The sequence below is a fragment of the Pelophylax lessonae genome (assembly GCF_965119305.1).
Source record: "Pelophylax lessonae genome assembly, chromosome: 7".
In the NCBI taxonomy this organism is placed as follows: domain Eukaryota; kingdom Metazoa; phylum Chordata; class Amphibia; order Anura; family Ranidae; genus Pelophylax; species Pelophylax lessonae.
Window position 1 is genome coordinate 37,487,018 of NC_138774.1, and position 26,253 is coordinate 37,513,270.

The 26,253-nt window shown below is 47.1% G+C and overlaps 1 protein-coding gene across 2 annotated transcripts in view; it reads right to left on the reverse strand.

Annotated features, from left to right (window-relative positions):
• The window catches only part of RGL2 (ral guanine nucleotide dissociation stimulator like 2), a 121,232-nt gene that overhangs the window by 52,856 nt on the left and 42,123 nt on the right, over positions 1-26,253 (reverse strand). For both annotated transcript variants that reach the window (XM_082262565.1, XM_082262566.1), the window contains one exon: positions 13,018-13,095. In XM_082262565.1, coding sequence (XP_082118691.1) covers positions 13,018-13,095 — 78 coding nt within the window. The remainder of the gene's footprint in view (positions 1-13,017; positions 13,096-26,253) is intronic.

Below are 26,253 nucleotides of genomic sequence, written 5' to 3' on the forward strand. Positions count from 1 at the left end.
GTAGCCCTTCAGGAAATGTATTTTACTTCTTCTTTCACTCCTTGCTATATACATAAAGACTGCCCGGTTTGTTATTTTGCTAATGCTGCTAGAGAGAAAAAAACGAGGGGTGGCGCTCTGTTTGTCACGACTGCTTCCCTTTACAGAAGCCAAAATAAAAGACAAAGAAGGGCCCTACTTATTGGTGAAGGGGCACCTGGGAGAGAAGTTGGGAACATTTTTGGTTTATTATGCTTCTAAAACAAACCAGGTGGCCTTTCTCCATTCCCTGCATCGATCTTTAGCCACAGAGTTCGAGGGAGATGTCATTTTGGCCGGTGGCTCCAACTTGGCGCTAGATCATATTTTAGACAAATCTCACACATCTCGACGGCAATCCCCCCTAAGCAGAGCCACAAATTTGCTCAACTGTTACATCATCGTGATCTTATTGATGCTTGGAGAGAGGCCAATCCTACCGCTCGAGATCGCTCTCACTTTTCTAGAGTCCACAACCGCTACTCCCGTATTGACCATGTATTTATCCTTTCCAGGCTTTTACCCAAATTACTTTCAGCTAAGATAGTCTCGACGCCCTGGTCCGACCACGACCTTGTAGTTTTATTGTTCTCTAATTGGCTAAATCTCATTGGCGATTGAAAGAATCCATCCTTAGTAACAATCTTATTCCCTGGATATTATTACCCACTTGAAAAATTATTTTGATACTAATAAAAGCAGAAGACACAAACCCCGCCATCAACTGCGTGGCACACAAAGTTTCTGTTCGGGGTTTTCTGATTCAGTTCTCGTCTAGACTTAAAGCTCGCAACGAGAGGATTACTGCTAAAACTAAGGAATAGGAAGCCCTAGCTAACCAACACAAACATTCCTCCCACCCCGATCTATTGCATAAATATGAACAGGCCCGCATGGAACTTAATATTTGCCTTACTTATCCTCCACTTTTTCGTCAACTTCGGGAAGATCTTTGACGGTGGGCGGACTATCCCTTATCTTGGTTTGGCAGAATCAACTATTATCTGTTCACAATCAGAAGTTCTTCACTTTTTTTGGGGCAATAAAAAACCCAGAATGAATAAATTGACGTTATATGGCTCGAAACTGAGTGGTGGGCTTGGACTCCTTAATTTACAGGCTTAATATCAAACTGCTTAAATAACTCAGCTTTCCTATACAACGGCCAAGGGAATCACACCCCTTTGGGTATCTTTTGAAGCTCTCTCATGCCACCCTTTTGCCATTGGTTCTCTATTGTGTTTTCCTAGCAGTCTTCGCCCCCCCCCCCCCCATTTTATGTCCTACCCTGTCCCATTCCCTAGCGGTTTGGGATAAAGTAAAACATTGTAAGCCCCTGTCATCTCAACATACCCCACTGGCCCCCTTGTTTTGCAATCCTGAACTCTCTCCCAGATTAACTCCGATGCCATTTCTGGGGTGGCTTAATAAGGGGCTTTTTTGGATAGGTGACTACCTCAGTGGTGACCAACCACACTCTTTACAATATTTTAAAGACCTGTTACAAATGCCCTCTAGTGAAATTTTCTGATATAATCAGCTTATCTCTTTTATACAGTCTAAACTTAATTTGCTACAGAGACCCCTTACACTGACAAGATAGTTCATAATTTGTAAAACAAAAGGCCTCCTACGTTGACGGATATCTACGGTATAGGCCACGCCTACTGATCAGACTACTAAACTCCCTTACATGTATCAATGGGAACGGGATTTGAATACCACTTTTGAATTATCTGACAGGCAAGATATTGCCTGTTCATTATCCAAAATATTCATTAATACAACGTTGATTGAAGCAAATTATAAAACGCTCCTACGTTGGTATTTAGTCCCGACCAAAGTTGCAAAGATGCACCCATCTGCTTCCCCCATTTGCTTTAGGCGTTGTGGCCAGATGGGTACAATGTATCATGTTTGGTGGCAGCGCCCAGTAGTCACCAAATTCTGGATTTGCATATTTAATTTGATACATTCAGTGACAGGGGTTAATATCCATAGATCCCCAGAACCAGCGCTTTTTCAAATGCTTCCTAACCACTTAAGCCCCGGAAGATTTTACCCCCTTCCTGACCAGGGGGTATTTTGCGATTCGGCACTGCGTGACTTTAACGGACAATTGCGCGGTCGTGCGACGCTGTACCCAAATGAATTTGACGTCCTTTTTTTCCGACAAACAGAGCTTTCTTTTGGTGGTATTTGATCACCTGTGCGATTTTTTGATCATGCGTTATAAACAAAAAAAGAGCGACAATTTTGCAAAAATAACAATATTTTTCACATTTTTTATCTGAAATTCCCCCACAAAAAAATGTAAAAATCTAAATATTTTTAAATTTTTGGCCAATTTGTTTTCTGCTACCTATGTTTGGTAAAAAAAATCACAATAAGCGTATTTTGATTGGTTTGCGCAAAAGTTATTGCGTTTACTAAGGGAAAGATTTTTGTAATTTTTTTTTTTTTTTTAAACGCGTAATGTCGGCGATCTGCGATTTTTTTTTGTGGTACTGCGACATTGCGGTGGACAAATCGGACCCTTGACTGACATTTTTGACACTTTTGGCGTTACCAGTGACATTACTACAGTAATCAGTGCTATACATATGCACTGTTACTTTAAAAATTACACTGGGAGGGAAGGGGTTAACTTTATTGGAGAGGGAGGGGTTAAGTGTGTCCCTAGGGGCGTGTTTCTAACTGTCATTGGATGTGGCTAGTGGTGTAATAGCACATATCAACAGTCCTACATAGTAGGACCGAGTGATCTGTGCTTTTACACAGGGGAGAGTGACAGGCGGGCGGCTTTGTTTACATTAGCCGCCTGCCTTTCTCCCTCTCTACCCGACGATCGCGAGTGACTGGCGGACATCGGGTCCGCCGGTCACACGCGCCGGCTTCGTCGGGTACGAGCGCCCTATTCGCCCCCTATTCGCTCCGAGGCTAGTGACGTACCGGTACGTCACTTTGCTTGGGAGGGGCTGACCGCCGCCGTATATAGTCAGGCGGCGGACGGCAAGTGGCTAAAGAGGTCCCCAGAAAATCGATAAAACTCATCACATATATATTTTTAGCAGCCAGAATAACTATTGCTAATGGAAGCAATCAACGGTTCCCCTTGAATACATGATGAATAAACGTAACCACTTCCCGCAAACCAACATACCCGTTTGTCGGCTTGCAGAAGTGGTTGTACCGGGATGATGCCTGCAACTGCAAGCATCAACCTGGTACCATTCTTTAGAGCCGGTGGTCGGCTTTCAGGAGATAACAGCCGATGCGGCTCAGCAGCCGTTATTCCAGCGAGTGGGGGGGGGGGGGACATCCCTCCCCCCTCCCGCCGCTTTCTGCGGCTCTGCCCAGGTCTCCCGTCCCACTGGGAGAAACGAGCAACCAACTGGCCTGTCCGCTGGCTGGTTTGGAGTCCCGAACAAAGCATCATTTTTTTTTTTCTTGCAAAGATTTCAAACAAACGTCTTTTACATTGTCATTATGGGGAATTGTTTGTAGAATTTTGCAGAAAATCATGAATTTAATCCATTTTGGAATAAGACTGTAACATAACAAAATGTGGAAAAAGTGAAGAGCTGTGAATACTTTCCAGATGCACTGTACTCTTTAATGATGAAACAGACCATTTATTGATCAAATTGTCCATTCGGTGCAATGGAGTCCAAAAAGATACAGTTCTTTAGTCAAATCAAATTGGTTGAAGGGCACAGCAGGTGTGTAAAACTGGGAACTCAGCACAGGGATGGTGGGAACCACTCATAATGGGTGTGGCAGGTTTGCAGACCAGAGAACTCAGGACAGGGGTGGTGGGATCTCCTCATAATGGGCACAGCAGTTGTGCAGATCCTAAAACTCAGCACAGGGATGGTTGGCACTCCTCATAATGGGCACAGTAGGTATGCAGACCCGGGAACCCAGCACAGGGATGGTTGGAACTCCTCATAATGGGCACAGCAGGTATGCAGATCTGGGAATCCAGCACAGGGATGGTTGGAACTCCTCATAATGGGTACAGCAGTTGTGCAGATCCTAAAACTCAGCACAGGGATGGAGGGAGCCCCTCATAATGGGCACAGCAGGTATGCAGACCTGGAAATCCAGCACAGGGATGGTTGGAACTCTTCATAATGGTCACAGCAGGCATGGAGACCAGGGAACTCAGCACAGGGATGGTTGGAACTCCTCATAATGGGCGCAGCAGGTATGTAGACCAGGGAACCCAGCACAGGGCGCAGAAGGTATGTAGACCTGGGAACCCAGCACAGGGATGGTTGGCACTCCTCATAATGGGCACAGCAGGTATGCAGACCCGGGAACCCAGCACAGGGATGGTTGGAACTCCTCATAATGGGCACAGCAGGTATGCAGACCGTGGAACCCAGCACAGGGATGGTGGGAACTCCTCATAATGGGCACAGCAGGCATGGAGACCTGGGAACCCAGCACAGGGATGGTTGGAACTCCTCATAATGGGCACAGCAGGTATGCAGACCCGGGAACCCAGCACAGGGATGGTTGGAACTCCTCATAATGGGCACAGCAGGCATGGAGACCTGGGAACCCAGCACAGGGATGGTTGGAACTCTTCATAATGCTCACAGCAGGCATGGAGACCTGGGAACCCAGCACAGGGATGGTTGGAACTCCTCATAATGGGCACAGCAGGTATGCAGATCTGGGAACCCAGCACAGGGATGGTTGGAACTCTTCATAATGGTCACAGCAGGTATACAGACCTGGGAACCCAGCACAGGGATGGTTGGCACTCCTCCTAATGGGCACAGCAGGATGCAGACCATGGAACCCAGCAAAGGGCGCAGAAGGTATGTAGACCAGGGAACCCAGCACAGGGATGGTTGGAACTCCTCATAATGGGCACAGCAGGTATGCAGACCCAGGAACCCAGCACAGGGATGGTTGGAAGTTGGAACTCTTCATAATGGTCACAGCAGGTATGTAGACCTGAGAACCCAGCACATGAACCACTCTAAGGGCACTGCCCAAGGGCACCGCAGGTGTGTAAACTTGGGAACTCTGTGCATAGATGGTGGGAACCCCTCATAATGGGTACAGCAGGTGTGCAGACCTGGGAACCCAGCACAGGAATGGTTGGAACTCCTCATAACGGGCACAGCAGGTATGTAGACCTGAGAACCCAACACATGAACCACTCTAAGGGCACCGCAGGTGTTTAAACCTGGGAACTCCATGCATAGATGGTGGGAACTCCTCATAATGGGCACAGCTGGTATGCAGACCCAGGAACCCAGCACAGGAATGGTTGGAACTCCTCATAATGGGCACAGCAGGTATGTAGATCTGAGAACCCAACACATGAACCACTCTAAGGGCACAGCAGATGTTTAAACCTGGGAACTCCGTGCATAGATGGTTGGAACTCCTCATAATGGGCACAGCAGGTGTGCAGACCTGGCAACTCAGCACAGGGATGGTTGGAACTCCTCATAATGGGCACAGCAGGTGTGCAGACCTGGCAACTCAGCACAGGGATGGTGGGAACTCCTCATAATAGCACAGCAGGTATGCAGACCTGAGAACCCAGCACATGAACCACTCTAAGGGCACTGCAGGTGTTTAAACCTGGGCACTCTGTGCATAGATGGTGGGAACCCCTCATAAAATGGTGGGCCAGTGAAAAGCCTGAGGGTCAAGCATGATAAGCTCCCGACTTATGTTGCCCCGTGTTTGAAAATACTTCGGCAGTGGCAAGTAACGGCAGGGGAGATCAGATCTCTTCCAAGGAAACTTCTTGAGAAGCGGATCATGAGCTCTGTTTTTTGCGAACCACTGGCCTTAAGGGATTGCCCAAGCCTAGTTTTGGGGGAGGGTTTGCGTTTGATTAATTTGGAGAGAATCCCAATGAAGTTTAGGGATCAGGCTTGGCTCGCTTTCCATGGAAAACTATATGTGAAGGGCAACCTGAAGTTTCTCTCTGTGAGTGATCGTGGCTGCCCGAGAGTAGAGTGTGGAGGTGCGGTGGAGTCCATGGATCATTTTTTGCTTCAGTGCCCTTTTAATATAGAGGTGTACAAGAGGGTAGGGAGGGCTCTGAGTGTACCCTTCCTCCCCCATATGAGTTATGCAGGGTGGGTGTATGGGGCATTCCAGACTCGCCGGGATTATGATTTGGAAACACTTTTTTTAGTTAGTGTAGTAGTCCGTTATTTCACGTGGAGTGCACGGTGCCAGGTATCCTTACGGAGTAAAATCCTCCCTGTTGAGGTGGTGGTGCAGAACATTCTGGGTGAGGTTGGGAAGATTCGAGGTCTTGAGAAAGACAGGTGGCAGCAGGAGGCCTGGATAAAGGCGTGGAGGAATATCAGGACTCTGTAGCTGCTGCCTGTTGATCTCGGGGTGTGCGGCTTTTCTTTCTGTCCTTGCTTCACTCCCCTAGATTTTCAGATAAAATATATTTTTGATAAAAGGCTACATGCATGGTGACGGTGATGTTCCTTAGTCTGGCTCTCTCATAGGGTTTATGCTGTGCGCAATTTGGTTTATTTATTATGTTCTTGTTTGGTTTTTGGTTTTGTATAGTTATATTTAATTATTTTGTAAATATGTTATTTATTAATTTATTTATTATGGTTTTATTGTATATAAGTTGTTGTTTGTAAGATTTTTCAATAAACAAAATTAACCCCTCATAATGGGCACAGCAGGTATGCAGACCTGGGAACCCAGTACAGGGATGGTTGGAACTCTTCATAATGGGCACAGCAGGTGTACAGTCCAAGGGACTCACATTCATTAAACATATCAGAATTACACATAAAGTGTTGCAAGGTTTTAAACAATACAGTATTGTGTGCAATGAAGTGAGGAAGAAGTCCCTGGAAGTTCTAATAAACTTCTAGCAATAATGAGAAGACAGTGGTGACATGTGTACTGTATCTAATATACAATGAGACAATGGCTGTACTGTCCTGCCAGCGTGGCATGTGCCAGACTATCTTGAAGGCTAGGGCTGACTCATTTCTTCAAAAGACGTAACAAGGCCTGTATGAGACGCACAAGGCTGTGCTTGGCTGGTATTCCTAGCAGGTTTTATAAGGTACGTTTCACCCTACAGGAGATCATGACAACTGCACAGAGTATTTCAGGAGAGGAGTGTTAGAGGAAGGAGCAGAGTCCTCTAGCAGTGCAGAGTATTTCAGGAGAGGAGTGTTAGAGGAAAGAGCTGAGTCCTCCAGCAGTGCAGAGTATTTCAGGAGAGGAGTGTTAGAGGAAGGAGCAGAGTCCTCCAGCAGTGCAGAGTATTTCAGGAGAGGAGTGTTAGAGGAAGGAGCAGAGTCCTCCGGCAGTGCAGAGTATTTCAGGAGAGGAGTGTTAGAGGAAGGAGCAGAGTCCTCCGGCAGTGCAGAGTATTTCAGGAGAGGAGTGTTAGAGGAAGGAGCAGAGTCCTCCAGCAGTGCAGAGTATTTCAGGAGAGGAGTGTTAGAGGAAGGAGCAGAGTCCTCTGGCAGTGCAGAGTATTTCAGGAGAGGAGTGTTAGAGGAAGGAGCAGAGTCCTCCAGCAGTGCAGAGTATTTCAGGAGAGGAGTGTTAGAGGAAGGAGCAGAGTCCTCTAGCAGTGCAGAGTATTTCAGGAGAGGAGTGTTAGAGGAAGGAGCAGAGTCCTCCAGCAGTGCAGAGTATTTCAGGAGAGGAGTGTTAGAGGAAGGAGCAGAGTCCTCCAGCAGTGCAGAGTATTTCAGGAGAGGAGAGTTAGAGGAAGGAGCAGAGTCCTCTAGCAGTGCAGAGTATTTCAGGAGAGGAGTGTTAGAGGAAGGAGCAGAGTCCTCCAGCAGTGCAGAGTATTTCAGGACAGGAGTGTTAGAGGAAGGAGCAGAGTCCTCCAGCAGTGCAGAGTATTTCAGGAGAGGAGTGTTAGAGGAAGGAGCAGAGTCCTCCAGCAGTGCAGAGTATTTCAGGAGAGGAGTGTTAGAGGAAGGAGCAGAGTCCTCCAGCAGTGCAGAGTATTTCAGGAGAGGAGTGTTAGAGGAAGGAGCAGAGTTCTCCAGCAGTGCAGGGTATTTAAGGAGAGGAGTGTTAGAGGAAGGAGCAGAGTCCTCCAGCAGTGCAGAGTATTTAAGGAGAGGAGTGTTAGAGGAAGGAGCAGAGTCCTCCAGCAGTGCAGAGTATTTCAGGAGAGGAGTGTTAGAGGAAGGAGCAGAGTTCTCCAGCAGTGCAGGGTATTTAAGGAGAGGAGTGTTAGAGGAAGGAGCAGAGTCCTCCAGCAGTGCAGAGTATTTAAGGAGAGGAGTGTTAGAGGAAGGAGCAGAGTCCTCCAGCAGTAGAGAATTTGGAGGGATAACAGTCAGACGGAAGCACAGAGCAGAGACGTCAGGCTTTGGCCGTAGTGGCGGAGTAACATATTACTAGTATATGGAAGTTCTGTACTTGTGAAATGTATGCAGCCAGCTTGTGCAATGCAGCAGTCTAAAGGGGAATTAGAACTCAGAGAGCCGTGGTGGTGAGAACATGAAACTAACTATTGCAGCCACAACTCCAGAGTTCAGATACATATACGTGACCAGTGTCACCTAACAAAAGAGCTTTAGTTCTGTTTGGGCAGTCTTGTGATCCAGGCAGTCCTTCCACACAGTGCAAGTGACACCCCTATTATCTGTCTCAGCTTTCTAGTTTCCTGTGTCACACCTTCTCTACTGGTCTGTTCAATGGACAATGAATCAACATTATGATACTAATAGTCCAGACTATGGTGGTAACACAGAACTTGTACCATGCAATAGTGGAGCCATCTTCCAGTCTGTGCGGTCTGCTCTGTAAATCACAGGACTAACTCTACAGGATCCAAAATGTAAAACAGAATAGGCTTATTTGCATTGATGTGCACAGCCTATTGCATTAGAGTGTGCACCCCAGACCACAATATCAAGGGTCTAAACTAGTGATCAACCGATATCTTTTTATTAATGCCGATACCGATATTTTGGCCATTAATTATCGGTATCGGCCGATATTTTTGTACATTTAAAAATTATTTTTTTTCCTTGACAGGTACTGTTGTAGAGGGATCTGGGGTTCTAAAAGACCCCAAACCCCTACTTTGCACTTAAAAGCGTTCAAAATGCCAAGTTTGGCTGTTTTGAATGCGGTCTTTTTTTTTATTTGGCGCCGAGTACCCGGAAGTGATGTCATGACATCCCTTCCAGGTTTTTACATGGAGACCCAATCAGGGCCGAATGCGGCTTTGATCAGGTCTTCGCCAGCCATGCAGGATGGTTGCCCGGGTCTCCCGGTGGGAGGGGAGACCCGGGCGAGCCGCGGAAGGCCGCATCGGTTGTCATTACAAGACAGCCGACCGTTGGCTATGGACGCCGGTACCGGGGTGATGCCTCTATCTGCAGGCATCACTCTGGTACAGCACTTTGATCGGGTCTTCGCTGGCCACGCAGGATGGTTGCTGAAGGCATCACTCCGGTACAGCACTTTCCCGAAATATCGGCAATATCGGTAACCTCAGGGGCCAATTCCGATATATCGGGGAAAGTGCATATCAGCCCCCGATATATCGGTAATGCCAATAATCGGTCGATTCCTAGTCTAAACCAGTGATGGGGAACCATGGTACTCCAGATGTTTTGGAACTACAACTACACTGCAGAGTGCATGAGCATCATGGGAAATTTAGTTCTAAAACATCTGGAGTGCCAAGGTTCACCATCACTGGTCTAAACAGACCCCTGATGTTTCACTTTAGAGACAGAGAAAGAAACAGAGAACAGAGATTCCCCAGTCCCTTTCTCTGCAGCCTGCAGTGAATATACAGTAGTTTACTATGCTTTAGTTAAGAATAAAGACAGGAGCGAGCAGTACAGATCACTCACTGTGTTCATTCTGAAAAGAAAGGCTGGTTAATGAAATGTTCACCAGCCCCTTCCACACTCCTGAGAGGAAAGGAAGGAAGCTGGCAGCACTGCAGGGGGGAGACCGAAAGCAAGGCGAATCGGCACTGCATGGGGCTCGATTAGAGTGTGCCCAGGCACACCCAGCACACCCTGTGCGCACACCTATGCTCATTTCAAAGAACTTCATATTTCACAAGCGCAGGGCACTCTAATTTAGCCATGAGGCTTTAATTTTCAAGTCTCATTGGACTGTTTCTGTGAAATGGATTAGGGTGGTAAAGTGAAATAAGTCTATTTTTTTTGGATATGCCTCTCTTATTGCCTTTTTTTTTCCACTCTCTCTTTTTTTCTCTTATCTTGTTGTTTTGTTTTCAGGGCATCCAATAGAGTTTTAGGAAAAATAATGATAATATTAGTATTTACAGAAGATGGGGAGCAAAGAAATATAGATCATCCTGTGCCAGCCAATCAAGACAGCCAAAAAAGACCCGACACCCAGAAGAAGCCAGCGAGGGAGTTTGTGGACATCACATTACTGGAGCAGAGATGAGAATTTGGGGATTTTAGTTCTGCTGCCCGCCAGCCGCCACCATTAGAAGTCAAGAGCAGCCCGCCACCATCAGAAGTCAAGAACCGTCCGCCATCATCAGAAGTCAAGAACCGTCCGCCACCATCAGAAGTCAAGAGCCGTCCGCCACCATCAGAAGTCAAGAGCCGTCCGCCACCATCAGAAGTCAAGAACCGTTCGCCACCATCAGAAGTCAAGAGCCATCCGCCACCATCAGAAGTCAAGAGCCATCCGCCACCATCAGAAGTCAAGAACCGTCCGCCACCATCAGAAGTCAAGAACCATCCGCCAACATCAGAAGTCAAGAGCCGACCGCCACCATCAGAAGTCAAGAGCCGACCGCCACCGTCATAAGTCAAGAACCGTCCTCCACCATCAGAAGTCAAGAGCCATCCGCCACCATCAGAAGTCAAGAGCCGACCGCCACCGTCATAAGTCAAGAGCCGCCCGCCACCATCAGAAGTCAAGAGCCGTCCGCCACCATCAGAAGTCAAGAGCCGTCCGCCACCATCAGAAGTCAAGAGCCGCCCGCCACCATCAGAAGTCAAGAACCGTCCGCCACCATCAGAAGTCAAGAGCCGTCCGCCACCATCAGAAGTCAAGAACCGTCCGCCACCATCAGAAGTCAAGAGCCGCCCGCCACCATCAGAAGTCAAGAACCGTCCTCCACCATCAGAAGTCAAGAGCCATCCGCCACCATCAGAAGTCAAGAGCCGACCGCCACCGTCATAAGTCAAGAGCCGCCCGCCACCATCAGAAGTCAAGAGCCGTCCGCCACCATCAGAAGTCAAGAGCCGTCCGCCACCATCAGAAGTCAAGAGCCGCCCGCCACCATCAGAAGTCAAGAGCCGCCCGCCACCATCAGAAGTCAAGAGCCGTCCGCCACCATCAGAAGTCAAGAACCGTCCGCCACCATCAGAAGTCAAGAGCCGCCCGCCACCATCAGAAGTCAAGAACCGTCCGCCACCATCAGAAGTCAAGAGCCGTCCGCCACCATCAGAAGTCAAGAGTCATCCGCCACCATCAGAAGTCAAGAGCCTTCCGCCACCATCAGAAGTCAAGAACCGTCCGCCACCATCAGAAGTCAAGAACCATCCGCCAACATCAGAAGTCAAGAGCCATCCGCCACCATCAGAAGTCAAGAGCCGACCGCCACCGTCATAAGTCAAGAACCGTCCTCCACCATCAGAAGTCAAGAGCCATCCGCCACCATCAGAAGTCAAGAGCCGACCGCCACCGTCAGAAGTCAAGAGCCGCCCGCCACCATCAGAAGTCAAGAGCCGTCCGCCACCATCAGAAGTCAAGAGCCGTCCGCCACCATCAGAAGTCAAGAACCGTCCGCCACCATTAGAAGTCAAGAGCCCCTCCACCATCAGAAGTCAAGAGGCCCTCCACCATCAGAAGTCACGACGAGCTCCCCCCACCATCAGAAGTCACAAGTCCCCCACCATCCCTTACATCACAGTGCACCCCCTTTACCTTGTGCTGCTGTTGAGAAGAGGCTGTGGTCAGAGCTAGGAAGCTGAAAGTGCAGGGTCTGGAAGAGGACCAGAGGAGGGCTGGAGTCAGCTGAACGCTGAGACCAGGGGAGGTGGAGATGAGGGGGGGGGGGGGGCTGCTGCAGCTGAACAGAATCTGTAAAAGGAGTTCTGTACTCCTCTCTGCCTATAACTGCTAAAACAGGGAAGGGGACGGGGGGCAGAAGCGAGCTTCTCCATGGCTGCAAGGAGAAGCGCAGGATCTGGTGGAGGAGTTCTGTCCTCCTCTCTACTGCCAACTGCTGAGACAGGGTGGGGGAGGAGACAAGGGGGGTTCTGAAGCTGCAGGATAGGTGCTAGGGCCAAAAAAGATAAGTGCTATACAGCACCCCACTCCTGCGCTCAGAACCTGGTCCTCAGGCTGCCTCAATCCCGGAACTCGTGCTAGTACTTGGCATCCATTATGGCTAGGCTTTGCTGCCCCTTACGACCGGGGCGGTCGACCAGACACTGTAGATACAAAACAAAGAAAGGGCGCACCAGCCTAGCGCATTATCCTCAGCTAGTTTATTAAATCAAGATAAAAATCAGCTACTCACAAACATTCGTGAAATACAGGCACATCAATTCCATAGAGCCGCCTCATAGTAGAGGCCCGATATCTCGTTGAAAGCAGAGGGCTGACGCGTTTCGAGGCCGTGCCTCTTCCTCAGAGCCCCTAGGTGCAAGGGCCACATGAAATGGACTGGTGGACCGCGGACCTTGCGTTTGACATGTGCTGTTGAGCAAGGTTGCAAATGGCACCACAGCACATCAATGGACCTAATGTACAGTACTGCAACAGCCTACAAATAACTCACTTTTTTTTTTAAAGTAAATAGACTTATCCTGGTGCATCAGCTTGAACATTATGTATTTTAATTGCATATTTGTTTGCAGTTTGCTTGGAGATGAGGGTAAACTCTGAGATTTTCTGGTAACCCCCAACTAGTCCCTGGCACACTGCAGATCACCGCAGATGGACATTATATAAAGCAATGGTTATTATTAGAAGTACAGCTCCCCTTACCTGTTGTGCGCTTGTACTGCGTAAATACACGCTGTATATAACCCCTTCCTGCTCTTCTTCTCCCTCATACTGCAAGGTCTGCAACAACAAAACACACACATTGCGTCCTCACAATGAAAGATTTGCATTTACACAGCTGTTCAGGCAAACAAACAGAACAAACAAAGTTGCAAAAACAACGTATTCAAAGCACCTCTAGGAACAATAAAGACTCATACACAGGGGAGAATTGAGCCAGATAACATAATATATATATATATATATATATATATATATATATAAACAAAATGCAGCGCTGATAAATTAAATAGTTGTGCTATAAAGTGCAATAGTGGTCATGCATATAAATATAGGCTTAGCAAAACAATGTGCAAAATCTTGCAATTAAAGTGCTATAGTGTACAACACATGCATTTTTTTTGTTGTATGTGCACTTTATTTATATACATGCATTTTGTTGTTTATTATTGCACAAATTGTGTGGTTTATGTGTAATTTTGCACTTTATTATCAATTGCACATTTATTATTGAAGTACACATATATTCATGTGTTGTACACTAGAGCACTTTAATTGCGAGATTTTGCAAATTTTTTTTGCTAAGCCTATATTTATATGCATGATCACTATTGTACTTTATAGCACAACTATGTAATGTATCAGTGCTGCATTTTGTTTATATATTGATTTCACAAATTGTCATTTGTTGTTGCTGGCTGCTGTATATCTAGGGTTGGCGCAGTATACATTATAACCTAAACTATATATGTATTTGGTGCCTAGGAGCCCAAGTTTTGCATATAGCCCACTGCTGTATTTTGGCGTAGGCCGACAAGGCCCAGGCCTAGGGCGGCACTTTGTGGGGTGGGGGGGTTTGGCAAGAAAGCCGCCTCCCCGCATGAAAAAAAATTCCTGATCCGTCCTCTGAGTCCCGTCAGAGTCTGCTCCCGTGTCAGCGCTCCCGCGAACCGACATACCTATACAAAACAACAAAATATACAAGTAGGCACGTTGTACCCACTTTTAATGTACAGAGAGGAAGAGGTGGAGCTCTAAGAGAAAAAGGTGGAGCCTAAATAGGAAGGGGTGTGGTTTACAGATGACAGGGTGGGTCTGAAACAGGAAAAGGTGTGGCCTTGACAGGAAGGGGTGGGTCATAGTTAAAATAGAGGGTGTACAAGTTTAGTCCAGCCTAGGGCAGCACAAAACCTAAATACACCACTGATATAGCCACCTGTACAAATTAACCTCCCTGGCGGTCTGATTATATCAGTATTTTTAAATGTCAAAGCGGTATATTGTTTTGCATGGAAACAGGGCCGGCCCTACCATGGGTCCCACTTGGGTCCATTGGACCCCGGCAGCACTTTGAGAGGGGCAGCAAGTTGATGCCCAAGAATTTTTTTTTTTCCAGCAGTTTTGTGTATCGCCAGTTTGCGGCACATTACAGGTGGCATTTCCTCATCTCATACTGCCGCCCGTAGTGCAAACTGATGAGTATGAGGAGGCGGGGCGTCTCCTCCGGGGGAACATTCCTTATGTGATTGTGGTGTGCGCAAAGACGTCAGACATTCAGACAAACAAAATAATACTGGAGTTTGTGGTTTGGAATTAAACATAATGGTATGTCCTATAATTGTGAATGTAGACAAGGTGCTGTTGCATATAAATCTGACTTCCTGATACATTTTAGTTTTACTTATCATGATATAAAATAAAATTGCGTGGGCCTTTTGATGAGCGAAATTTTATTTTGGAGGGGAGCAGCATTTCATTTTTGGACCCAGGCAGCACAATGTCTTAGGCCAGCCCTGCATGGAAATCTGTTTTATTTTATAGGCTTAGAATTCTAAGGCTCCATTCACACCTGAGCGGATCGTTTTCAGGCGTTTTTTTGGGGATTTTTTCAGCCGTTTTTTTGGAGGTGTTTGGAGGCAGGCATTGACATCTAACAAGAAACGCTTGTAATCTGCCAAAAAAGAAGCTCACGTACTTTTGTGAGCTTCAGGTGTTTTTCTTCTGAAGACAAAACGCTCAGATCTGAACAGGGGCCATTGAAATGAATGGGATTTTGCTTGTTGGGCGATGTGAGACTTCAGAGATTAGCGTTTTACGAGCTGAAAAACGCTCAGGTGTGAACAGGGCCTTAAGAAGAAAACAGTAAAAGTGAATAAAAACGATTAATAATTAATAAATCAAGATAATAAATTAAAAAATAAATTATTAATAAAAAAATCATTAATAAAAAAAAGGAATAAAACAGTAAAAGTGAATAAAAATGATAAATTATTAATAAATAAATTAATAAAAAATCATTAATAAAAATAAAAGGAATAAAACAGTAAAAAGTGCCGGCAGGGCACTGGACAAAGTACTAGGGATAAAGCTGAGGTGAAATGGTTTGATACATTGTAATCTGTTAAGAATACATTACTGTATCATGTCAATGTTTTGTTTATTTTTTTTGAATTTCCCGCCGGGTTCTGCTCCCTTTCGTAGTGTTGCTCGCAGGGAAGGAAACCCGGAAGACGGATGCTGGCGTCGGCCGCAGAACACAGCGGGAGGACATTGGGGGATCGTAGGGACAAGGTAAATTTCACTACAGGCAGGATTGGTGCAAGGATTTTTGACACCCTAGGCCAGAAATTGCGAACCTTGGCACCCCAGATGTTTTGGAACTACATTTCCCATGATGCTCCACTACACTGCAGAGTGCATGAGCATCATGGGAACTGTAGTTCCAAAACATCTGGGGTGCCAAGGTTAGCCATCACTGCCCTAGGCGATACCTCATTGGCTCCGCCCCTGACTCCACCCCCTTTGCCCTGCAAGAAGAGGAGGGGGGAGAGGAGGAGGATGGGGGAGAGGAGGAGGGGGGAGGAGGAGGAGAGGGGTCGAGGGGGGAGGAGAAGGGGGAGAGGAGGGGGGAGGAGGTGGAGGAGGAGGGGGGAGGAGGAGGATGGGATGACATCACATATTTGAGGAGTCTGAGGACAGATAATCAGTGCTGTATCTTGGCCTAGGCCGACAAGGCACAGGCCTAGGGCGACACTTTGCAGGGGGGGGCAGTAAAAAATCTGCACCACGCACAAAGCTCCTCCTCGCTCCTGCATGAAAAGGGTCCCCGTCAGCTTGAGCTACACATTTAGTATAGAAGGGGGGGAGGAGGAGGAGGAGGGAGGGGGGAGGAGGAGGAGGAGAGGAGTAGGATGGGATGATATCACATATTTGAGGAGTCTGAGGAAAGATAAGCAGTGCTGTATCTTGGCCTAGGCCAGGCATGTCCAACCTGCGGCCCGGGGGCCACATGCGGCCCGGAACCCCAGGCAATGCGGCCCACTGCCCCCTGACAATTTTTTGGGGAGGAAGGAAGTCGGGTCCGGGGAATGGCCACAGCGGCTTCCAACTAATGGTAGGCAGAGGCTGCCTCAGAGGGGGGGGATGTGAGCATGTGCAGTGTTTCTGACTCCTACCACCATGACCACTTCAAATCACTGAAGTGGTTAGAGTGTTCCTTTAATATCTCTCAGAAGAAGTAAACCTCTGTATACTGATTCCATTTCATCATCCTCTAGTTGTGTTAAATTAGTGTGGGGGGCGGCATTTTATCACTTATATAACTTAACTATAAGATATATTTTATTTGCGGCCCGAGAAAATCTCTCTACACTCAATGTGGCCCAGAGAAGCCAAAAGGTTGGACACCCATGGCCTAGGCTGACAAGGTCCAGGCCTAGGGCGGCACTTTGCAGGGGGGGCAGAAAAAAATCTGCACCCCGCACAAAGCTCCTCATTGCTCCTGCATGAAAAGGCTCCCCGTCGGCTTGAGCTACACATTTAGTATATTGCCAGTTTTATGAGGCGAATTAGGCCGGAGGGCAGGGTCCAGGAGGCAAATCAGTCTGGCACCCTCATAAAGCGGTCACACTGCTACCTGTATTAGAATAATGGTGGGTGAGGAAATTCGGACAGACCGCAGGCTGCCAACCACACCTAATACAACTGGCTCGATGGCCCCCAATGCTAATAAGTGTGGCACTGCAGCCTAATGCTCCGCCTACTCTCCTCTGCCCCCCGGGTATCAAAAATATAATTTATATATATTTATATTTATTTATTTAAATATAAATATAATTTAAATTCTTTAAATATTCTTGTCCTTGAGCAAGCATATTGATTTGAATCATATACAATTAAGACTTTTAATTGTATATAATTGCAATAATATTTTGGACCTGCTTACCTCATATGAGCTATCGCAATACGTCACCGGGTTAGTGAGATTACTCCAATCTTATAAGATATTTGGACTTGTGTTTGCTGCCACTGATTATTTCACTTATTTGTATAATGACTCTGGACCTAATCATTATACAAATAAGTGAAATATTCCTATAATTACAATCAGTGGCAGCAAACACAAGTCCAAATATCTTAGGCTGCACTAATGGGCACTGATAGGCTGCACTGGTGGCCACTGATGGGGCTGTACTGATGGCTACTGATGAATCTACACTGATATGCTGCACTGATAGGCAGTAATGAGGCAGCAATGATAAGTCTGCACTGATGGGCACTGATGAAGATGAACTTATGGGAAATGAGGCTACACTGATGGGCAATGATAGACTGTGGTTGTGGTCTGTGGTTTACAGATGACAGGGCGGGTCATAAACAGGAAGGGGTGTGGCCTTTACAAGAAAGGTTGGTTCATATTTAAATTAGGGGTTGCACAAGTTTAGTCAGGCCTAGGGCAGCACAAACCCTAAATACACCACTGCAGATAAGTCTTATACACTAACACTATACAGTCAGATATAGAATGTCAGTGTGTTCTTCACTCACCACTGGGGCTCTGCTGCCTCTCCATCCAATGATTCTGTCTCTCTCAGTCTCAGACACAAACCCTGCCTTGGTGGTGTGTCTAGGCCAGTGCAGAGACAAGGTCATCCAGTGCCCAGGGCAAGGATTCCAAACTGCGCCCCTTTCCTTTAGGGTTAGGGTCAAGGCTCCCCCCATCCTTGCAATCAACCATTGCGCCCAGGGCATCCGTCCCTCCAGCCCATCCCTTGTCTCTCAGTCTCAGACACAAACCCTGCCTTGGTGGTGTTTCCAGGCCAGTGCCGGGACAAGGTCATCCAGTGCCCAGGGCAAGGATTCCAAACTGCGCCTCCCTTCCCTTAGGGTTACATTCAAGGCGCCCCCCCTTCCCTGCAATTAACCATTGCGCCCAGGGCATCTGTCCCTCCTGCCCACCCTTTGTCCCGACCCTGGTCCAGGCTCTTCCAGCTGTCACACACCACACCACCAAGCACCAACCCCGGAGCACCCACAACTCCGCTCTGCCGCTGGACAAAGGGGAGGGGAGAAAGGCAGAGCAGAGCTGACTGGCTGTACTGGTCTCAATGGGATGGCATAGATCATGGGAGGGATGATCACCATTTCTGGAGCTCTGACAACAGAGAATCTCTGAGAAAGACAGAGAGATCACAGACTGTGACCGGTCTTTCACGGATCATAGAGGCATGGGGGGGAGACTGTCAGGAGACGTTGGGTCGGGTCTTCAGTAATTCCGCTGGGCTGTGCGTGGTGCCTATACTCAGTGATCGGTCTGGTGGTAGCGCCGGCCCTAACTACAGGGTAATCCCGAGTGTGGCTTGGGGGGGTTTACCACTTTCTGTATTGCAAATTAACCCCGAACCACATTTTCCAGGGAACTGATTTGGCACATGCGCTTCCAACCAACCAAATGCCCACATTATTAGCTTCATCCAGTGTTATAACTCTGATCGAGATCGAGTCAACCGAGGACCTTTTCTTATTTCCTTCCTCTTCTCCTCTAGCGCCGGGGAGGTTAAAATGGAATTACCCACTTCAGCTCCGTAAGATTTACCCCCCCCGCCCCTTCATGACCAGGCCATTTTTTGTGATATGGCACTGCGTTACTTTAACTAACAATTGCACGGTTGTGCGACACTGTACACAAATAAAACTAATGTCTCCCCCCCACAAATACAGTTTTCTTTTGGTGTTATTTGATCCAGGCCCGTCGCGTCAAGGCAGGCAAAACAAGCAATTGCTTGGGGCCCTGAGCTGGCCTGGGGCCCCAAGACCCAAGACACAGACTGACATTATCCCAAAAACCCAAAACACAAACGCCACGGCCTCGCCTCACACACACAGGCCGGCCTCACAAAACATAGGCGGCCTGTGACAGCTAGGGGGAGAGTGCGCGACAAAGCGCATCTGCGCAGTGCGCACCAGCCCCGCCCCAGCCTAGGCGGCCTAAAGCGCGCGCAGGAGTGGCGCCACCCCACCAGGCCCGTGAACTTCGCCAGAGAGACACACCACGAGTCATCACATCCTCCTCACACACGTGAACCGGACCAGGCCAGCGACAGGTATTATCACACTGACAGTCTGTCACTTAAACTGTATGGCTATGCTGTGGTTCCTGTGGGCTTTGCGTCTGTGCGGGGGGCCTCCAAGTCCATTTTGCTAGGGGCCCCCAAATTCCTTCAAACGGCCCTGATTTGATCACCTCTGCGGTTTTTATTTTTTTGCGCTAACAAAAAAAGTTCAAAAATTAAAAAAAAATAAATAAATAAATAATATTTTTTACTTTCGGCTATAAAACATATCCAAAATAAAAAATGTTAAAAAACTAATTTCTTCATCAATTTAGGCCAATATGTATTCTGCTACGTTTATGGTAAAAAAAAATCCTAATCAGCATATATTGATTGCTTTGCACAAAAGTTAAATCATCTACAATCTATGGGATATTTTTTTTTTTTTTTTTTGTAGTAACGGCAGCGATTATCGACTTATAGCGGGACTGCGACATTGCAGCAGACAACTCTGACACTACGGGACACCAATACAGTGATCAGTGCTAAAAAAATATGCACTGTCAATGTACTGACACTGGCAGGGAAGGGGTTAACATCAGGGCGACCAAAGGGTTAAATATGTTCCCTGGGAGTGTTTACCAACTGTGTGGGGGAGGTGCTTTGACTCGGGGAAAACAGAGATCCGTGTTCCTGCTTAGCAGAAACACAGGATCGCAGTCTTTCCTTGTCACTGAATGGCAATCTGCCTTCTCTCTTACCTCTTTCGGGAATGATCGGCTGGTATTCGGTCCACCGGACCCGCTGATTGGCTCCCACTATTTTGAATCTGAGCGGGAGCGGGTCGCCGGCGAGAGACCCGGGAGTGCAGAACCATCTGAGCACCACAAACTGAAAATGGCATTTAATTAATTTCTAATATTCAAAGCAAGCAAACTACCCCCCCCCCCCGCCAAACATTTCTAGTCATAGCTATCTTGAGTAAGGGCAGATGATTCATGTAACATTTATTTCCTGGAATCTATCTGCCTTTAGTCCAGGCATGCAGGCAGGAGGGTGTGCTTAGCTGAGAGAACCCCTCCTCCAGATGAAAGGAAAAAAATGCCCATGAAGACTCCTGGGATGTAGGACGAAATTTTGGGACTGGGCCAGAAATCAGGAAGCAACTGAATGTACGTAAAAAAAAAAAAATGTTCAACCACATGACTCTGGAAGGTTTCACTCCCTTTAGGGACAGGCCATTTTTTTTGCTATTCAGCACTGCGCTACTTTAACTGGCGGAGTCATGCAACACTGTACCCAAATTAAATTTATATCTTTTTTTTCACACACAAATAAGATATTTCTTATGATGGTATTTAACCACTTCCCGACCGCCTCCTGTATATTTATTGCGGCACTCAGCCGCTTACAGGCAAACCGATGTCGTACTACGTCGCTCGCGAGCCTGTAGGGGGCGAGCACGCGCCGCTCCCGCCCCCGCTCGTTCCCTGCTGAGCCAGCGCGTGTGACCGGCGGCTTCGATGGCCGCCGGCCACTCGCAACCTCCCGCAGGAGAGGGAGAAAGACAGATGGATGATGTAAACACAGCCGTCTGTCATTCTCCCTGAAGTAATCACAGAGGCTATGCGATCCTGCTATGTAGGATCGTATGTCTCTGTGATTACATCACAAGCCACGCCCCCCCACAGTTAGAATCACGCCCTTAGGGACACACTTAACCCCTTGATCATTAGTAAAGTTAACCCCTTCCCTGCCAGTGTCATTATTACAGTAACAGTGCATATTTCTAGCACTGATTACTGTAGTAATGTCACTGGTACCCCCAAAAGTGTCAAAAATGTCAGTCAGGGGTCCGATCTGTCCGCCGCAATGTCGCGGTCCCGCAAAAAAAAAAAAAAACGCAGATTGCCGCCATTACTAGTTAAGAAAAAACAATAAAAATGACATAAATCTTACCCGTAGTTAGTTAACGCAATAACTTTGGCGCAAACTAATCAAAATACGCTTATTGCGATTTTTTTTTACCAAAAATATGTAGCAAAAAACAAATTGGCCTAAAATGTTAAAAAAATTAGATTTTTACATTTTTTTTTTGAGAATTTCATATAAAAAAAATGTGAAAAATATTATTTTTTTCAAAATTGTCGCTCTTTTTTTGCTTATAGCGCAAAAAATAAAAAAAAAATAAAAAACGCACAGGTGATCAAATACCACCAAAAGAAAGCTCTATTTGAGGGGGGGAAAAAGGACGTCAATTTCATTTGGGTACAGCGTCGCACGACCGCGCAATTTTTCCGTGTTTTGCAGTGCCGAATCACAAAATAGGGCCTGGTCTTTGAGCAGCCAGATCCTCCGGGGCTAAAGTGGTTAATAACCACTGGGTTGTTTTTATTTTTTATTCTATAAATGAAAAAAAAAAAGCATAATTTGAAAAAAGCACAATATTTTCCACTTTGCGTTATGTAGCATCCTTGCCCTAAGCAGGGTTGTTAGTAAGCCCCCGTTCACACTGAGGCGACCTGTCAGGTGACCTGGTCGCCTGACAGGTCGCCTTCCACAGAGAAGCTGTGGACCCGTTCTAATAGGAGGGACCCAAGTCGCTCCGAATTAGAAAAAGGGTCCGGAGCTTCTTTGGGGCGACCCGGAGCGACCTGCATAGACTTCATCATGTTATGAAGTCCGTGCCGGCCGCTCCGAGGTCGCGGTGCGAGCAGCGCGCCGCGACCTGTGAGGTCGCCCGGCGAAGTAGCGTCGCCCCAGTGTGAACGGGGCCTTAATGTAGTCATGCTGGGTGGTAGCTATCCTGGATGATTCGTAGTCTTTGTTGTCATTGGATTTCCCTCCTAATCCTGGTTTCTCCTTTCTGTCAGTAGGTGGCACTGTGTGGCACTTTGGCATTAGTGTGAATTCCAGTGAGTCAGGTTATGAATATGTGTGTTTCTCTCAGCCAATCACATTTGTCGCTGAGCATGCTGGGAGAAGATATTTATTTGGAGGAAGTCAGGTGACCTGTGTGTGAGGAACAGCTGCTGCTGGGTAGGCCTGAAGCCTAACCATGTGCTCAGGGCTCTGTGAGGGAGAGCCTCCATACTGCCTGGAGACATGAAGGAAAGGATGGAGACCTGAGATGAAGTAGCAGAGGTGACTCTGCCATGAGTTGGAGAGCCTGGGAAAGCGTCAAGATGAAATCATCCACAGAATTCCAGCACCTTCCGTGAGTTACGTGCTGTTGCCATAGGAGACGGGGCCCAGGGGAGAGGAGTTGCCTCCCAGGTCAGTCCACAGCTTAAAGGCTCTTTTTCTGTACCGCTGTCTGTCTATCCTACAATTTTATCTAAGGAGTCTGCCAAGCTACCACCTTTTATTAACCACTTAAGGACCGCCCACCGCAGAAATACTGCGGCAGGCTGGCCCTTCTGTGCGAACCGCCGCAGGTATACGTTGGTTGTGCGCCTGGAGCTAGGGGGCAAGGCTCTGCTGCGCAAATTGCCGTAGGTCTACATAGGTCACAAGCAGGCAGCTAGGGGGCGAGTGTGCGACGCTGGCAGTGCGCCCCCACTCGTCAGTGGGGAAGCCGATGCAGCGGGGAGGCGGCTCTGATTGCCGCCTGACACCCGCGATCGTTCCCCGCTGGGAGAGAAGAACGGTCGTGTGTTGTATACACAGCTGACTGTTCTCCCTGGAATGATCATAGAGCCCGTGATCCTTCTATATAGGAACACATGTCTCTATGATCATTTCACAAGCCACGCCCCCCATACAGTTAGAATCACTCCTCTAGGTACACATTTATCCCCTTTGATCGCCCCTGGGTTAACCCCTTCCCTGCCAGTGTCATTATTACAGTAACGGTGCATATTTTTAGCACTGATTACTGTAGTAATGTCACTGGTCCCCCCAAAAAAGTGTCAAAAATGTAAGTTAGGTGTCCGATCTGTCCGCCGCAATGTCGCAGTCCCGCTAAAAAAAAAAAAAAATCGCAGATTGCCGCCTTTACTAATACAAAAACCATAAAAATGACAGAAATCTTTCCCGTAGTTAGTAGATGCGATAACTTTTGAGCAAACCAATCAAAATACGCTTATTTCGATTTTGATTTTTACCAAAAATATGTAGCAGAAAACAAATTGGCCTAAAATGTTAAAAAAAAATTGATTTAAAAATTTTTTTTTGGGGAATGTTATGTAGCAGAATGTGAAAAATATATATTTTTTTTTCAGAATTGTCGCTCTTTTTTTGTTTATAGCGCAAAAAATAAAAAATCGCACAGGTGATCAAATACCACCAAAAGAAAGCTCTGTTTGTGGGGGAAAAAAACACATTGTTTTATTTAGATATAGCATCGCAATTGTCAGTTAAAGTAATAGAGTGCCGAATTGCAAAAAATGGCCTGGTAATTAACCACTTTACCACCGGAGGATTTTGCTGTCTTACGTCCAGGCCACTTTTTGCGATTCTGCGCTGTGCGACTTTAACAATTGCGCGGTCGTGCGACGCCGTACCCAAACGAAATTTACGTCCTTTTTTTCCCCACAAACAGAGCTTTCTTTTGGTGGTATTTGATCAGCTGTGCGATTTTTACTTTTTGCGCTATAAACAAAAAAAGAGCGTAAATTTTGAAAAAACAACAATATTTTTAACATTTTTTTATATGAAATTCCCCCCCAAAAAAAATGTAAAAATCAAATTTTTTAAAAATTTTTGGCCAATTTGTTTTCTGCTACCTATGTTTGGTAAAAAAAAATCATAATAAGCGTATTTTGATTGGTTTGCGCAAAAGTTATTGCGTTTACTAACTAAGGGAACGATTTCTGTCATTTTTGGTGTTTTTTTTTTTTTAACGCGTAATGGCGGCGATCTGCGATTTTTTTTTTTTTTTTTTTTTTTTCTTTGCGGGACTGCGACATTGCGGCGGACAGATCGGACCCTTGACTGACATTTTTGACACTTTTGGGGGTACCAGTGACATTACTGCAGTAATCAGTGCTATATATATGCACTGTTACTGTAAAAATGACACTGGCAGGGAAGGGGTTAATTTTATTGGAGAGGGAGGGGTTAATGTATGCCTGGTGCTTACTGACGTGTGGGGGGGGAGGTGACTGAGTGACAGAAGGACAGATTGGATGTTCAGCTATGCTGAACACTCCGATCTGTCAGTCCCTGTCACTTAGGAGATCCGCCCGCTTGTGTTTACACAAGCGGGCGGATCTCCTCACTCGATTCCCCGACGATCGGGGAAGAGCGGCGGCGATCGCCGCTGCTCCTCCCCTGGCCCGACTCCCGCTGTGACTGAAAACAGCGGGAGCGCGCCTCCGGCGGCGCGCGAGCGCCGCCTACAGGGGGAGGAGTCCAGCGACGTAGGTCTACGTCGCTGGACGGGAACGAGCCACTGTGCCGCAGTAGCAGCACAGTGGCTGGAGTTAAAGTGGTTAAGGGGGCAAATCCTTCCGGTCCAGAAGTGGTTAAAGGATCTTTTTCTGTACCACTGTCTGCCTATGCTACGGTTCACACTACCACGACCGGAAAGTCGCCCCATGAAGGAGCGACTTTTTAGCAGAGACTTGCAAGCGACTTGTAAGAGACTTAAATGATAGGCGACTTTGTCTGTGGGGAAGGCCTGGCTAATCTTTTTCTTCTTCCTGGAAAGTCTGATCACAGTCGCTTGAAAATAGATAAGGATCCGACTTAGAGGTGACTCCCATTGAAGTCTATGTGCACAAGTCGGATAGAGGTCGCCTTGAAGTAGTACAGGAACCTTTTCTGAAGTCGGAGCGACTTCAGTAGTGCATATTAAGACGGCTCTCATTCATTTACATTGAATTTGTAATGACAAGAGACTTGGGGCGACTTGAGGGCACAAAAGTCACGTCCCAAGTGGGAGTAGTGTGAACCGGCAGTAAGGAGTCTGCCAATCTGCCACTTTTGATTAAGAGCCGGTTCACACTACCGCGACCAGAAAGTTGCACCATGAAGGAGCGACTTTTTGTGCCCTACCCCCTCTCTTCCATTTTTGTTTCTGTTCTGAGAAATAAACTTCTCCTCGTTTAAGCATGAGACTCCGTTCACACTATGTCGGATTCGACTTCGGGGGCGACCTGTGAAGTTGTGTGCAGCGCGACTTCGGCACGACTTGCACGGACTTCATAAAATGAATGTCTATGCAAGTCGCTCCGAGGTCGCCCCGAAGTAGTACAGGACCCTTTTTCTAAGTCGGAGCGACTTGTGTCGCTCCTATTAGAACGGGTCCTGTAGCAGTCAATGGACCGAGACGGTGCACGACTTGTCAGGCTGACCAAGTCGCCTGACAAGTCGTGCTAGTGTGAATGGAGACTTAAAGTGACTGGCGTCCATCTTTCTATCTTGTACACCATCCACCATGCCTAGTAATCTGCACCCTGAGGAGGAATATCGGCCCTCCCTGTCTCTGTGGGTCACCATCAGGCTTCTGGAGTTTGGGTGGGGGGGGGGGGGGGCGCTACAGTTATCAAAAAATATCACTACTTTACCCCCCCCCCCCCCCCTTCATGACCAGGCCATTTTTTGCTACATGGCACTGCGCCACTTTGACAATTGCGCGATCATGCAACGCAATGTAATTCAATTTGTATAATTTTTTTCACACAAATAAGAGCACTCTTTTGATAGTGAAGAGATGAGAGCAATGAACCAATGCGCTAACCAATAAATAGATTCGGGGGGGGGGGGGAGATATAAATGTGCATTAAGAGCAATGGCAGCCAATTTCTGTAGTGTCACCACATACAATAAAATTCATAAAAGGGGAAAGAATCAGCGCTAATGCAAACCAATAATAATAATAAGGACCAACATCAGATCCAATAATGTGCATACATAAAAAACATGCTGAAAGTGGAAAACA